The 16,626-nt window shown below is 45.0% G+C and overlaps 1 protein-coding gene across 1 annotated transcript in view; it reads right to left on the reverse strand.

The window, feature by feature from the left end:
- Positions 1-16,371, reverse strand: part of LOC118376851 (fibronectin type III domain-containing protein 4) — an 88,503-nt gene extending 72,132 nt beyond the window's left edge. The window contains exon 1 of the mRNA XM_052471646.1: positions 15,750-16,371. Within this exon, the coding sequence (XP_052327606.1) occupies positions 15,750-15,825 (76 nt within the window). The 5' untranslated portion in view covers positions 15,826-16,371. The remainder of the gene's footprint in view (positions 1-15,749) is intronic.
- Positions 16,372-16,626: the final 255 nt, after the last annotated feature.

Genomic DNA, 16,626 nt, shown 5'->3' on the forward strand with positions numbered 1-16,626 from the left:
AGAGTCACAATGTTTCTGTATAGCCACTCCATGGCCCATCTATCCATGAGAGTCACAATGTTTCTGTATAGCCACTCCATGGCCCATCTATCCATGAGAGTCACAATGTTTCTGTATAGCCACTCCATGGCCCATCTACCCATGGTCCAATGATTCTGTATCTATCCATGAGAGTCACAATGTTTCTGTATAGCCACTCCATGGCCCATCTATCCATGAGAGTCACAATGTTTCTGTATAGCCACTCCATGGCCCATCTATCCATGAGAGTCACAATGTTTCTGTATAGCCACTCCATGGCCCATCTATCCATGAGAGTCACAATGTTTCTGTATAGCCACTCCATGGCCCATCTATCCATGAGAGTCATAGATACACATACATTCTACCCTAATAAGCCTGGTATAATTCAAACTGGTGGTATATTACAGTATAATTCAAGCCTGGTGGTAAAATTCAAGCCTGCCTGGTGGTATAATTCAAGCCTGGTGGTATAATTCAATAGCCTGCTGGTATAATTCAAGCCTGGTGGTATAATTCAAGCCTGGTGGTATAATAATTCAAGCCTGCAGGTATAAAGCCTGGTGGTAAAATTCAAGCCTGCTGGTATAATTCAAGCCTGCTGGTATAATTCAAGCCTGCAGGTATAAGTCAAGCCTGGTGGTATAATTCAAGCCTGCAGGTATAATTCAAGCCTGGTGGTATATTTCAACCCTGGTGGTATAATTCAAGCCTGGTGGTATAATTCAAGCCTGGTGGTAAAATTCAAGTCTGGTGGTATAATTCAAGCCTGGTGGTATATTACAAGCCTGCAGGTATAATTCAAGCCTGCAGGTATAATTCAAGCCTGTAGGTATAATTCAAGCCTGGTGGTATATTTCAATCCTGGTGGTATAATTCAAGCCTGCAGGTATAATTCAAGCCTGGTGGTAAAATTCAAGCCTGGTGGTAAAATTCAAGCCTGGTGGTAAAATTCAAGCCTGGTGGTATAATTCAAGCCTGGTGGTAAAATTCAAGCCTGGTGGTAAAATTCAAGCCTGCTGGTATAATTCAAGCCTGGTGGTATAATTAAAGCCTGGTGGTATAATTCAAGCCTGGTGGTATAATTCAAGCCTGGTGGTATAATTCAAGCCTGGTGGTATAATTCAAGCCTGGTGGTAAAATTCAAGCCTGCTGGTATAATTCAAGCCTGCTGGTATAATTCAAGCCTGGTGGTATAATTCAAGCCTGGTGGTATAATTCAAGCCTGGTGGTAAAATTCAAGCCTGCTGGTATAATTCAAGCCTGGTGGTATAATTCAAGCCTGGTGGTAAAATTCAAGCCTCCTGGTATAATTCAAGCCTGCTGGTATAATTCAAGCCTGCAGGTATAATTCAAACCTGGTGGTAAAATTCAAGCCTGCTGGTATAAGTCAAGCCTGCAGGGCCTGGTGGTAAAATTCAAGCCTGCTGGTATAATTCAAGCCTTGGTATAATTCAAGCCTGGTGGTAAAATTCAAGCCTGCTGGTATAATTCAAGCCTGGTGGTATAATTCAAGCCTGGTGGTAAAATTCAAGCCTGCTGGTATAATTCAAGCCTGGTGGTATAATTCAAGCCTGGTGGTAAAATTCAAGCCTGCAGGTAAAATTCAAGCCTGCTGGTATAATTCAAGCCTGCAGGTATAATTCAAGCCTGCAGGTATAATTCAAGCCTGGTGGTATAATTAAAGTCTGGTGGTATAATTCAAGCCTGCAGGTATAATTCAAGCCTGGTGGTATAATTCAAGCCTGGTGGTATAAGTCAAGCCTGCTGGTATAATTCAAGCCTGGTGGTATAATTCAAGCCTGCAGGTATAATTCAAGCCTGGTGGTATAATTCAAGCCTGGTGGTATAAGTCAAGCCTGTATTTGTATATGTGTTTATGTGTGTGGGTGTGTGTATGTGTGTATGTATGTATGTGTGTGTGTTTGTGTGTGTGTTTGTGTGTGTAAGTTTACATTCTGCACAGGGACTCTACAGTGGGACGGTGGTGGCATTGTCTCTACACTAACCACATGTCTTGTCCTGTTCCTTCCTGTCTACGTCTCTACAGTCTCCACATGTCTTGTCCTGTTCCTTCCTGTCTACGTCTCTACAGTCACCACATGTCTTGTCCTGTTCCTTCCTGTCTATGTCTCTACAGTCTCCACATGTCTTGTCCTGTTCCTTCCTGTCTATGTCTCTACAGTCACCACATGTCTTGTCCTGTTCCTTCCTGTCTACGTCTCTACAGTCACCACATGTCTTGTCCTGTTCCTTCCTGTCTACGTCTCTACAGTCACCACATGTCTTGTCCTGTTCCTTCCTGTCTATGTCTCTACAGTCTCCACATGTCTTGTCCTGTTCCTTCCTGTCTATGTCTCTACAGTCACCACATGTCTTGTCCTGTTCCTTCCTGTCTATGTCTCTACAGTCACCACATGTCTTGTCCTGTTCCTTCCTGTCTATGTCTCTACAGTCACCACATGTCTTGTCCTGTTCCTTCCTGTCTATGTCTCTACAGTCTCCACATGTCTTGTCCTGTTCCTTCCTGTCTACGTCTCTACAGTCACCACATGTCTTGTCCTGTTCCTTCCTGTCTATGTCTCTACAGTCTCCACATGTCTTGTCCTGTTCCTTCCTGTCTATGTCTCTACAGTCACCACATGTCTTGTCCTGTTCCTTCCTGTCTACGTCTCTACAGTCACCACATGTCTTGTCCTGTTCCTTCCTGTCTACGTCTCTACAGTCACCACATGTCTTGTCCTGTTCCTTCCTGTCTACGTCTCTACAGTCTCCACATGTCTTGTCCTGTTCCTTCCTGTCTACGTCTCTACAGTCACCACATGTCTTGTCCTGTTCCTTCCTGTCTACATCACCACATGTCTTGTCCTGTTCCTTCCTGTCTACGTCTCTACAGTCTCCACATGTCTTGTCCTGTTCCTTCCTGTCTACGTCTCTACAGTCTCCACATGTCTTGTCCTGTTCCTTCCTGTCTACGTCTCTACAGTCACCACATGTCTTGTCCTGTTCCTTCCTGTCTACGTCTCTACAGTCACCACATGTCTTGTCCTGTTCCTTCCTGTCTACGTCTCTACAGTCACCACATGTCTTGTCCTGTTCCTTCCTGTCTACGTCTCTACAGTCACCACATGTCTTGTCCTGTTCCTTCCTGTCTACGTCTCTACAGTCACCACATGTCTTGTCCTGTTCCTTCCTGTCTACGTCTCTACAGTCACCACATGTCTTGTCCTGTTCCTTCCTGTCTACGTCTCTACAGTCACCACATGTCTTGTCCTGTTCCTTCCTGTCTACGTCTCTACAGTCACCAGTCTTGTCCACATGTCTTGTCCTGTTCCTTCCTGTCTACGTCTCTACAGTCACCACATGTCTTGTCCTGTTCCTTCCTGTCTGTCTCTACAGTCACCACATGTCTTGTCCTGTTCCTTCCTGTCAGTCTCTACAGTCACCACATGTCTTGTCCTGTTCCTTCCTGTCTATGTCTCTACAGTCACCACATGTCTTGTCCTGTTCCTTCCTGTCTATGTCTCTACAGTCACCACATGTCTTGTCCTGTTCCTTCCTGTCTACGTCTCTACAGTCACCACATGTCTTGTCCTGTTCCTTCCTGTCTACGTCTCTACAGTCACCACATGTCTTGTCCTGTTCCTTCCTGTCTATGTCTCTACAGTCACCACATGTCTTGTCCTGTTCCTTCCTGTCTCTCTCTACACATGTCTTGTCCTGTTCCTTCCTGTCTACGTCTCTACAGTCACCACATGTCTTGTCCTGTTCCTTCCTGTCTACGTCTCTACAGTCACCACATGTCTTGTCCTGTTCCTTCCTGTCTACAGTCACCACATGTCTTGTCCTGTTCCTCTCTACAGTCACCACATGTCTTGTCCTGTTCCTTCCTGTCTACGTCTCTACAGTCTCCACATGTCTTGTCCTGTTCCTTCCTGTCTACGTCTCTACAGTCTCCACATGTCTTGTCCTGTTCCTTCCTGTCTACGTCTCTACAGTCACCACATGTCTTGTCCTGTTGCTTCCTGTCTCTACAGTCACCACACGTCTTGTCCTGTTCCTTCCTGTCTACATCACCACATGTCTTGTCCTGTTCCTTCCTGTCTACGTCTCTACAGTCACCACATGTCTTGTCCTGTTCCTTCCTGTCTACGTCTCTACAGTCCCCACATGTCTTGTCCTGTTCCTTCCTGTCTACGTCTCTACAGTCACCCACGTCTTGTCCTGTTCCTTCCTGTCTACGTCTCTACAGTCACCACACGTCTTGTCCTGTTCCTTCCTGTCTACGTCTCTACAGTCACCACATGTCTTGTCCTGTTCCTTCCTGTCTATGTCTCTACAGTCACCACATGTCTTGTCCTGTTCCTTCCTGTCTACGTCTCTACAGTCACCACATGTCTTGTCCTGTTGCTTCCTGTCTACGTCTCTACAGTCACCACATGTCTTGTCCTTGTCCTGTTCCTTCCTGTCTATGTCTCTACAGTCTCCACATGTCTTGTCCTGTTCCTTCCTGTCTATGTCTCTACAGTCACCACATGTCTTGTCCTGTTCCTTCCTGTCTACGTCTCTACAGTCACCACATGTCTTGTCCTGTTCCTTCTGTCTATGTCTCTCTCCACATGTCTTGTCCTGTTGCTTCCTGTCAGTCTACAGTCACCACATGTCTTGTCCTGTTCCTTCCTGTGTCTCTACAGTCACCACATGTCTTGTCCTGTTACACGTCTCTACAGTCTCCACATGTCTTGTCCTGTTGCTTCCTGTCTACGTCTCTACAGTCACCACATGTCTTGTCCTGTTCCTTCCTGTCTATGTCTCTACAGTCACCACATGTCTTGTCCTGTTCCTTCCTGTCTACGTCTCTACAGTCACCACATGTCTTGTCCTGTTCCTTCCTGTCTACGTCTCTACAGTCACCACATGTCTTGTCCTGTTCCTTCCTGTCTACGTCTCTACAGTCACCACACACACACCAGGGGACTCCTGTCAGCTATCGGCAGCAGGACTTCAAGATAAAATATATATTTTTTGCTCTTTCAAATAATTTTGATAAAGTAACAGACATGGTGTCGAACAGGAAGATTGGAACGCTGTGAACCAAGAGGTTGTGAGTTAAAGTCCCCGATGAAGACATGGTGAATAAATGCACAACATAACTGTAATATTTGTGTTGTGGAGAAATGACCAGGCAGGAGACGGGAGTACAGTTAGTTTTCGTTTAGTCAAAACCCCTCGTGCTCTACAGTTCCCGGCATTCCAGTGCGCATGTGCATTTCCTATTAGGTGTAGTAACGTAACACTGCCGTAATGCACTACTGCTTAGTAACAGCACAGTAACTCATATAAACAGATGTAGATCCCAGATACTACAATAATCATGTATTTAAATGTGTCAAATACGTTTTCTAAGTTGAAAACACTGTGCGTTTCTAATTAGGTCAACAGCCTTTTTTTTTTTTTTGTGAAATGCCCAAATAATATTTTCTAGTTGAACGAACATAAGAGACAAGTTGAGCAAACACATCATTTTAAATTGACCAAATTTTTATCTACAGTTTTGTCAAATTGGATCTGCATTTGTGCAAAACATGTTTTGTTCAGGTAACACTAGTTACTTAATAAAAAAATATTTGAAACAACTTTTTTTTTCTTTTTTTTTCTACAGTTTATATGGGCAATTAATGTCCACCTGATTTGTCCCCTTCTAAAATATATTTCACACCATAATTCCCCATTTATTCAATGACATCATGTCATTTCGTTAAAATAAAACTTAATTGGGGAACCATAAAATTTAGCTCAGTTATATTGGATGTTCAAATTAAAATAGACAGATTGTAAATCCCAACTGTCTCGGTGCGTTCAGAATGGCCAACCTTAGTTCCACAGCTATTTCATCATCCAGGTCTGTTTGCAGTGAGCCATTCATATTTAGGACAGTCCTAATGATTATTCTAATGATTTTCCTGTTCCTGATGGCTCTGAGAATCCCTTTTCCCACGCAGAGATTAAACATCAATGCGCGCTACATCAATCGACTGTCAACCGAGTGGGCAGCACGCTTCTTCCCACTGGACAGAAAGCACACAACCCACGGTGCGGGCCCACGGAAGCCCCGCGTTTTCAAACCCACTTCAAACGTAGAGAATTGCAGCGTTCTGTGAATTCAGAGAGAGATTAGAGATTGTGAGAAAACCTTGATTAAAATGGAAAGTTCTGAACATGAATTCATCATGCCTACTATTGGCCTATATGTTTTCTTAATTTGATGGCAATGCATATGGATGTATATGCATTAGCCCAATGGCCAGTTTATACTTGGTCTAACTACATAACTACGTTTTAATTGTGTAGACAATTAAAACGCGACAATTGTCACTGGTCAAAACAAGTTGCCCGACGTAACGTCCGATGTCGTTGTTACCGGAATGCCACAGCAACCAAATCCTCCCGTGACAAGATGATGCAGGACTTTAAAAAAATGATCCGATAGAATTATCTACTTTTATTTAATCACGGTGTGACCATAAGCTATTTTCTGTAAAGCTCACTATTACCTTGTAAATAATTATTAGGCTGTTTTTTACATGTATTTTCCTGAAAAAAATAAACAAAAAGTAGCTACATTTCAGACATTGTCATTTATACTCTGTCATTCATTATTTGAACTGGATAGCCTCTAGATAACTAGCTAGCAACTAACCAAAACATTGTTTACAAAATTGCTTTTAGTTGCCTGGCTTGCTCGGCTGATATTAACTGATTTCATTTTGAGATGGATGGGTTTATCGGTGATGTCGGACGACAATAAAATGTTCAAGATGTCGCTACGAGTTTTGTTTACAGACATGTCGATAGACAGGTAGCTTGCTGTATGTAAAGCACTGGGACTTAATGGATGGATAAACAATGGTAAATTATTGATGATACAATAGATTTCCAAGTTTCCACTGTCTTCAAAGAAGCCTTTGTTGTAGATGTCCAGTGATTGAATCAACTGTATCATGGGAATACAAGAAACAATGTCGTCCACATTTAGCAAAGGGAACAACACATGCAATTATACTGTATGACTATGGTTAATAACGATTGCTAGACAATCTGGACACTCTCTTTCTAAAATTATCTTCAGAAATTGTTGCAACCCCTATTACTTGCCTGTTCAACCAATCTTTCGTATCATCCGAGATCCCCAAAGATTGGAAAGCTGCCGTGGTCAGCTAGACATAAAACTAGACCCCAGCTAGACCCACACTCTCTAGACCCAAACTGCTACAGACCAATATCTATCCTACCGCACCTTTCTAAGGTCTTCGAAAGCCAAGTTAACAAACAGATCACCGACCATTTAGAATCTCACCGTATTCATCGATCTGGCCAAGGCTTTCTACTCTGTCAATCACAACATTCTTATTGGCAGACTCAACAGCCTTGGTTTCTCAAATTACTGCCTCGCCTGGTTCACCAACTACTTCTCAGAAAGAGTTCAGTGTGTCAAATCGGAGGTCCTGTTGTCTGGGCCTCTGGCAGTCTCTATGGGGGTGCCACAGGGTTCAATCCTCGGGCCGACTTTCTTCTCTGTATACATCAATGATGTTGCTCTTGCTGCTGGTGATTCTCTGTTCCACTTCTATGCAGATGACACCATTCTGTATACTTCTGGCCCTTCTTTGGACACTGTGTTAACTAACCTCCAGACGAGCTTCAATGCTATACAACTCTCCTTCCGTGGCCTCCAACTGCTCTTGAATGCAAGTAAAACTAAATGCATGCTCTTCAACCAATCGCTCCCCGCACCTGCCTGCCCGTCTAGCATCACTACTCTGGACGGTTCTGACTTAGAATATGTGGACAACTACAAAATACCTAGGTGTCTGGTTAGACTGTAAACTCTCCTTCCAGACCCACATTAAGCATCTCCAATCCAAAATTAAATTGAGAATCGGCTTCCTATTTCGCAACAAAGCATCCTTCACTCACGCTGCCAAACATACCCTCGTAAAACTGACCATCCTACCGATCCTCGACTTCGGCGATGTCATTTACAAAATAGCCTCCAACACTCTACTCAACAAATTGGATGCAGTCTATCACATTGCCATTCGTTTTGTCACCAAAGCCCCATATACTACCCACCACTGCGACATGTATGCTCTCGTTGGCTAGCCCTCGCTTCATACTTGTCGCCAAACCCACTGGCTCCAGGTTATCTACAGGTCTCTGCTAGGTAAAGCCCAGCCTTATCTCAGCTCACTTGTCACCATAGCCGCACCCATCTGTAGCACGCGCTCCAGCAGGTATATCTCAATTGTCCGCCCCAGTGACAATTCCTCCGTTGGCCGCCTTTCCATCCACTTCTCTGCTGCCAATGTCTGGAACAAACTGCAAAAATCACTGAAGCTGGAGACTCATATCTCCCTCACTAACTTCAAGCAGCAGCTGTCAGAGCAGCTCACAGATCATTGCACCTGTACATAGCCCATCTGTAAATAGTCCATCCAACTACCTCATCCCCATACTGTATTTATTTATTTTGCTCCTTTGCACCCCAGTATCTCTACTTGTACACTCATCTTCTGTACATCTATCACTCCAGTGTTTAATTGATATATTGTAATTACTTTGCCACTATGGCCTATTTATTGCCTTACCTCCCTTGTCTTACCTCATTTGCACTCACTATATATATATACTTCTTTTTTTTCTACTGTATTATTGACTGTATGGTTGTTTTACTCCATGTGTAACTCTGTGTTGTTGTTTGTGTCAAACTACTTTGCTTTATCTTGGCCAGGTCGCAATTGCAAATGAGAATTTGGTCTCAACTAGCCTACCTGGTTAAATAAAGGTGTTCTCAACTAACCTACCTGGTTAAATAAAGGTGTTCTCAACTAACCTACCTGGTTAAATAAAGGTGTTCTCAACTAACCTACCTGGTTAAATAAAGGTGTTCTCAACTAGCCTACCTGGTTAAATAAAGGTGTTCTCAATTAACCTACCTGGTTAAATAAAAGTGTTCTCAACTAACCTACCTGGTTAAATAAAGGTGTTCTCAATTAACCTACCTGGTTAAATAAAAGTGTTCTCAACTAACCTACCTGGTTAAATAAAGGTGTTCTCAATTAACCTACCTGGTTAAATAAAGGTGTTCTCAACTAACCTACCTGGTTAAATAAAGGTGTTCTCAACTAACCTACCTGGTTAAATAAAGGTGTTCTCAACTAGCCTACCTGGTTAAATAAAGGTGTTCTCAATTAACCTACCTGGTTAAATAAAAGTGTTCTCAACTAACCTACCTGGTTAAATAAAGGTGTTCTCAATTAACCTACCTGGTTAAATAAAAGTGTTCTCAACTAACCTACCTGGTTAAATAAAGGTGTTCTCAACTAACCTACCTGGTTAAATAAAAGTGTTCTCAACTAACCTACCTGGTTAAATAAAGGTGTTCTCAACTAACCTACCTGGTTAAATAAAGGTGTTCTCAACTAACCTACCTGGTTAAATAAAGGTGTTCTCAACTAGCCTACCTGGTTAAATAAAGGTGTTCTCAACTAACCTACCTGGTTAAATAAAGGTGTTCTCAACTAACCTACCTGGTTAAATAAAGGTGTTCTCAACTAACCTACCTGGTTAAATAAAGGTGTTCTCAACTAGCCTACCTGGTTAAATAAAGGTGTTCTCAACTAGCCTACCTGGTTAAATAAAGGTGTTCTCAACTAGCCTACCTGGTTAAATAAAGGTGTTCTCAACTAACCTACCTGGTTAAATAAAGGTGAAATAAATAAATAAATAACAACTATGGTTAATATCTATGGTTAATATCTATGGTTAATATCTATGGTTAATATCTATGGTTAATATCTATGGTTAATGACTATGGTTAATATCTATGGTTAATGACTATGGTTAATATCTATGGTTAATATCTATGGTTAATATCTATGGTTAATGACTATGGTTAATGACTATGGTTAATATCTATGGTTAATATCTATGGTTAATATCTATGGTTAGTATCTATGGTTAATATCTATGGTTAATATCTATGGTTAATGACTATGGTTAATATCTATGGTTAATATCTATGGTTAATATCTATGGTTAATGACTATGGTTAATGACTATGGTTAATATCTATGGTTAATGACTATGGTTAATATCTATGGTTAATGACTATGGTTAATATCTATGGTTAATGACTATGGTTAATATCTATGGTTAATATCTATGGTTAATGACTATGGTTAATGACTATGGTTAATATCTATGGTTAATATCTATGGTTAGTATCTATGGTTAATATCTATGGTTAATATCTATGGTTAGTATCTATGGTTAATGACTATGGTTAATATCTATGGTTAATATCTATGGTTAATGACTATGGTTAATATCTATGGTTAATATCTATGGTTAATATCTATGGTTAATGACTATGGTTAATATCTATGGTTAATATCTATGGTTAGTATCTATGGTTAATATCTATGGTTAATATCTATGGTTAATATCTATGGTTAATGACTATGGTTAATATCTATGGTTAATATCTATGGTTAGTATCTATGGTTAATATCTATGGTTAATATCTATGGTTAGTATCTATGGTTAATATCTATGGTTAGTATCTATGGTTAATATCTATGGTTAATATCTATGGTTAGTATCTATGGTTAATATCTATGGTTAATGACTATGGTTAATATCTATGGTTAATGACTATGGTTAATATCTATGGTTAATATCTATGGTTAATATCTATGGTTAATATCTATGGTTAATATCTATGGTTAATATATATGGTTAATGACTATGGTTAATATCTATGGTTAATGACTATGGTTAATATCTATGGTTAATATCTATGGTTAATATCTATGGTTAATATCTATGGTTAATGACTATGGTTAATATCTATGGTTAGTATCTATGGTTAATATCTATGGTTAATATCTATGGTTAGTATCTATGTGTCACGTTCTGACCTTTATTTTCTGTGTTTTGTGTTTAGTTAGTATGGTCAGGGCGTGAGTTGGGTGGGCAGTCTATGTTTGTTTGTCTAGGTTTTGGGAATTTCTATGTTTCGGCCTAGTATGGTTCTCAATCAGAGGCAGGTGTCATTAGTTGTCTCTGATTGAGAATCATACTTAGGTGGCCTGGGTTTCACTGTGTGTTTGTGGGTGATTGTTTCCTGTCTCTGTGTGTGCACCAGATAGGACTGTAATTTGAGTTTTCACATTTCTTGTTTTGTTAGTTTGTTCATGTGTACCTTAAAGCATTAAAAAGTACCATGGAAAATTACCACGCCGCGTATTGGTCCTCTGATCCGTTTCGCCTCTCCTCTTCGGAAGAAGAGGAGGAAATTCATTACAGAATCACCCACCACAATCGGACCAAGCGGCGTGGTAAAGGACAGCGACGACAGCAGCAGCAGCATCAACAACAGAGGCCACCATCACAGGACTCCTGGACATGGGAGCAGATATTGAACGGAGAGGGACCCTGGGCACGGGCTGGGAAAATCGCAGCCCCAAAGCAGAGCTGGAGGCAGTGAAAGCTGATCGGCGGCAATATGAGGAGCCAGCACGGCAGTGCGACAGGTACGAGAGGCAGCCCCAAATTTTTTTTTTGGGGGGCACACGAGGGGTGGTACTAAGCCAGGTAGCAGACCTGAGCTCACTCCTCGTGCTTATTATGAGCAGCGCATTACTGGTCAGGCACCGTGTTATGCGGTTGAGCGCACGGTGTCGCCAGTGCGTGTCCATAGCCCGGTGCGCTATAGGGCAGCCCCCGAGAGTGCCATGCGAGTGTGGGCATTGAGCCAGGGCGTATGGTGCCTGCTCAGCGGGTCTGGTCGCCGGTACGCAGTCTGGGTCCAGGTTATCCTGCGCCGGCTCTGCGTGCTGTGTCTCCGGGGCGCTGGGAGGGTGCAGTGCGTCCTCTGCCTGCGCTCCGCTCGTACCGGGCAACTGTGGGAGTGGAGCCTAGGGGAGAGGTGCGTGTAGTAAGCACTAGATCTCCCGTGCTTACCCACAGCCCGGTTCAACCTGTGCCTGCACTTTTGAGGGTCCGGGCTCGAGTAGTTGTCCAGCCTGGGGAAGTGGTGCCAAGGTTGCGCACCAGAGCTCCAGTGCTCCCCACAGCCCGGTCTTTCAGGCTCCTCCTAACACCAAGCCTCCTGAAAGTCTCCCCAGCCTGGTAGTTCCTGTGGCAGCCCCACGCACCAGGCTGTTTCTCAGTCTCCTCCCTGCAGGTGCTCCCGCCTGTCCGGCGCCGCTGCCGGAGCGTTCCGCCTGTCCGGCGCCGCTGCCGGAGCCTCCCGCCTGTCCGGCGCCGCTGCCGGAGCCTCCCGCCTGTCCGGAGCCTCCCGCCTGTCCGGCGCCGCTGCCGGAGCCTCCCGCCTGTCCGGCGCCACTGCCGGAGCCTCCCGCCTGTCCGGCGCCGCTGTCGGAGCCTCCCGCCTGTCCGGCGCCGCTGCTGGAGCGTCCCGCCTGTCCGGCGCCGCTGCCTCCTGTAGCAGCTCCACGCACCAGGCTGTCTCTCTGTCTCCTCTCTGCAGGTGCTCCCGCCTGTCCGGCGCCGCTGCCGGAGCCTCCCGCCTGTCCGGCACCGCTGCCGGAGCCTCCCGCCTGTCCGGCGCCGCTGCCGGAGCCTCCCGCCTGTCCGGCGCCGCTGCCGGAGCCTCCCGCCTGTCCGGCGTCGCTGCCGGAGCCTCCCGCCTGTCCGGCGCCGCTGCCGGAGCCTCCCGCCTGTCCGGAGCCTCCTGCCTGTCCGGCGCCGCTGCCGGAGCCTCCCGCCTGTCCGGCGCTGCTGCCGGAGCCTCCCGCCTGTCCGGCGCTGCTGCCGGAGCGTCCCGCCTGTCCGGCGCCGCTGCCGGAGCGTCCCGCCTGTCTGGCGCCGCTGCCGGAGCGTCCCGCCTGTCTGGCGCCGCTGCCGGAGCGTCCCTCCTGTCCGGCGCCGCTGCCGGAGCGTCCCTCCTGTCCGGCGCCGCTGCCGGAGCCTCCCGCCTGTCCGGCGCCGCTGCCGGAGCCTCCCGCCTGTCCGGCGCCGCTGCCGGAGCCTCCCGCCTGTCCGGCGCCGCTGCCGGAGCCTCCCGCCTGTCCGGGAGCCTCCCGCCTGTCCGGCGCCGCTGCCGGAGCCTCCCGCCTGTCCGGAGCCTCCCGCCTGTCCGGCGCCGCTGCCGGAGCCTCTCGCCTGTCCGGCGCCGCTGCCGGAGCCTCCCGCCTGTCCGGGCGCTGCTGCCGGAGCCTCCCGCCTGTCCGGCGCTGCTGCCGGAGCGTCCCGCCTGTCCGGCGCCGCTGCTGGAGCGTCCCGCCTGTCCGGCGCCGCTGCCGGAGCGTCCCGCCTGTCTGGCGCCGCTGCCGGAGCGTCCCTCCTGTCCGGCGCCGCTGCCGGAGCCTCCCGCCTGTCCGGCGCCGCTGCCGGAGCCTCCCGCCTGTCCGGCGCCGCTGCCGGGCGTCCCGCCTGTCCGGCGCCGCTGCCGGAGCCCCTCAGCCCAGAGGCGCCAGAGCCCCTCAGCCCAGAGGCGCCAGAGCCCCTGTCCCTCTGTCCAGAGCCCCTGTCCCTCTGTCCAGAGCCCCTGTCCCTCTGTCCAGAGCCCCTGCCCCTCTGTCCCGAGCTGCCCCTCTGTCCAGTGGGGTCATTGAGAGGGGTTGCCATGGTTCCTGTGGGCACAGAACCAGATGGTATGAACATCTTGGGCCTGGTTCTCTTTGCCATGGTGTTCGGTGTGGCACTGAGGAAGCTGGGAGAAGAGGGGAGGAGCTCATACGCTTCTTCAACGCTTTCAATGAAGCCACCATGGTGCTGGTGTCCTGGATCATGTGGTACGTCCCGGTCGGCATCATGTTCCTGGTGGGAAGTAAGATAGTGGAGATGGAGGATGTGGTTCTGTTAATAAGGCGGACAAAGACAATCGTGAAGTGGGGTCCGCGTCCCGCGCCAGAACCGCCACCGCGGACAGACGCCACCCAGACCCTCCCCTATAGGTCAAGGTTTTGCGGCCGGAGTCCGCACCTTTGGGGGGGGGTACTGTCACGTTCTGACCTTTATTTTCTGTGTTTTGTGTTTAGTTAGTATGGTCAGGGCGTGAGTTGGGTGGGCAGTCTATGTTTGTTTGTCTAGGTTTTGGGAATTTCTATGTTTCGGCCTAGTATGGTTCTCAATCAGAGGCAGGTGTCATTAGTTGTCTCTGATTGAGAATCATACTTAGGTGGCCTGGGTTTCACTGTGTGTTTGTGGGTGATTGTTTCCTGTCTCTGTGTGTGCACCAGATAGGACTGTAATTTGAGTTTTCACATTTCTTGTTTTGTTAGTTTGTTCATGTGTACCTTAAAGCATTAAAAAAGTACCATGGAAAATTACCACGCCGCGTATTGGTCCTCTGATCCGTTTCGCCTCTCCTCTTCGGAAGAAGAGGAGGAAACTCATTACACTATGGTTAATATCTATGGTTAATATCTATGGTTAGTATCTATGGTTAGTATCTATGGTTAGTATCTATGGTTAATATCTATGGTTAATGACTATGGTTAATATCTATGGTTAATATCTATGGTTAATGACTATGGTTAATATCTATGGTTAATATCTATGGTTAATGACTATGGTTAATATCTATGGTTAATGACTATGGTTAATATCTATGGTTAATATCTATGGTTAATATCTATGGTTAATATCTATGGTTAATGACTATGGTTAATATCTATGGTTAATGACTATGGTTAATATCTATGGTTAATATCTATGGTTAGTATCTATGGTTAGTATCTATGGTTAATATCTATGGTTAATATCTATGGTTAATATCTATGGTTAATATCTATGGTTAGTATCTATGGTTAATATCTATGGTTAATATCTATGGTTAATATCTATGGTTAATATCTATGGTTAATATCTATGGTTAATATCTATGGTTAATATCTATGGTTAATATCTATGGTTAATATCTATGGTTAATGACTATGGTTAATATCTATGGTTAATGACTATGGTTAATATCTATGGTTAATATCTATGGTTAATATCTATGGTTAATATCTATGGTTAATGACTATGGTTAATGACTATGGTTAATATCTATGGTTAATGACTATGGTTAATATCTATGGTTAATGACTATGGTTAATATCTATGGTTAATATCTATGGTTAATGACTATGGTTAATGACTATGGTTAATATCTATGGTTAGTATCTATGGTTAGTATCTATGGTTAATATCTATGGTTAATATCTATGGTTAATATCTATGGTTAGTATCTATGGTTAATATCTATGGTTAATGACTATGGTTAATGACTATGGTTAATGACTATGGTTAATATCTATGGTTAATATCTATGGTTAGTATCTATGGTTAATATCTATGGTTAATGACTATGGTTAATGACTATGGTTAATAACTATTAACTAATAATCACTGGCTAATTAGAAACAGATTTGCAAAATAACCAAGTGAAGGTTACTTGTAAAAGTTGAACGATCAAGTCACCGTGTTACATGCGTCTGAATAATTTAAAATCCATCACAATAAATGGTGAATTAAATATTGGCGCTGTCTGCTCAGCATTTACCCACCAACCTATCGCTGGCGAAAGCGCATACAATGTCCACATTTCCAGATGGATATTCTGTTTTGGCACAGTGAGTGAGAAAGGATGGGCAGAAACAGCTCGTTAGAGAAAAATAAGAAAGCCATGACAATAATATTCAATATGAACTTACTTGCTGTGACCACAAACATGTCGCTGGAGAAGAGCAACTGGACAGCACAGTTCACCAACACAAGCAGACGAGACATGGCTTGGCGTTTTATTCGTCCCAGAGCTATAGACCAAAATGCATGAATGTCCGATCTTCTTCAAGTACCCAACTTTTCCGCAACTTAATGCCTGCTGCAATTTATAGCAAATTCGGACAACAATTCCTTTCACGAATCATCCCTATTATCCGAAGTGACCGTTGAAACTGAGTCCAATTACCCTATTCAGAGTAGGTTAACTACCTTCAGATATGTGACAAAAGAGATCACATTAACAAACATTTTTGTTCAACATGTCCCGGTACATTCACGTCAACAATAATCCAATATGTATTCGTTAACCATCCCTCGGATAGCAGAGCCTCCTCACCTCCTCTCCTTTCTCAAACCGTCTTGTCCAAATGAAATCTCACGGCGTTCCGATGCCTTCGATCTTCTCCAATGATTTATTTAAAAAAGAGGCTTCCACAAAAATATAACGCTCATGCCATCTTCAAGTGTGATTCTCAATTCTCAATCAATCATGGATCGTGTACAATAGGCTACAGGTAACCTGTGATTAAGACAATGAGAGGGATGCGTTGAGACCTTCAGCACCTCAGACAGCGCTCCAGCAGCGCTATAAACTACAGACAGCACCTCGGACAGCGCTCCAGCAGCGCTATAAACTACAGACAGCACCTCGGACAGCGCTCCAGCAGTGCTATAAACTACAGACAGCACCTCGGACTGCGCTCCAGCAGCGCTATAAACTACAGACAGCACCTCGGACAGCGCTCCAGCAGCGCTATAAACTACAGACAGCACCTCGGACAGCGCTCCAGCAGCGCTATAAACTAC

The sequence above is a fragment of the Oncorhynchus keta genome, chromosome 19 (assembly GCF_023373465.1).
Source record: "Oncorhynchus keta strain PuntledgeMale-10-30-2019 chromosome 19, Oket_V2, whole genome shotgun sequence".
NCBI classification, from domain to species: domain Eukaryota; kingdom Metazoa; phylum Chordata; class Actinopteri; order Salmoniformes; family Salmonidae; genus Oncorhynchus; species Oncorhynchus keta.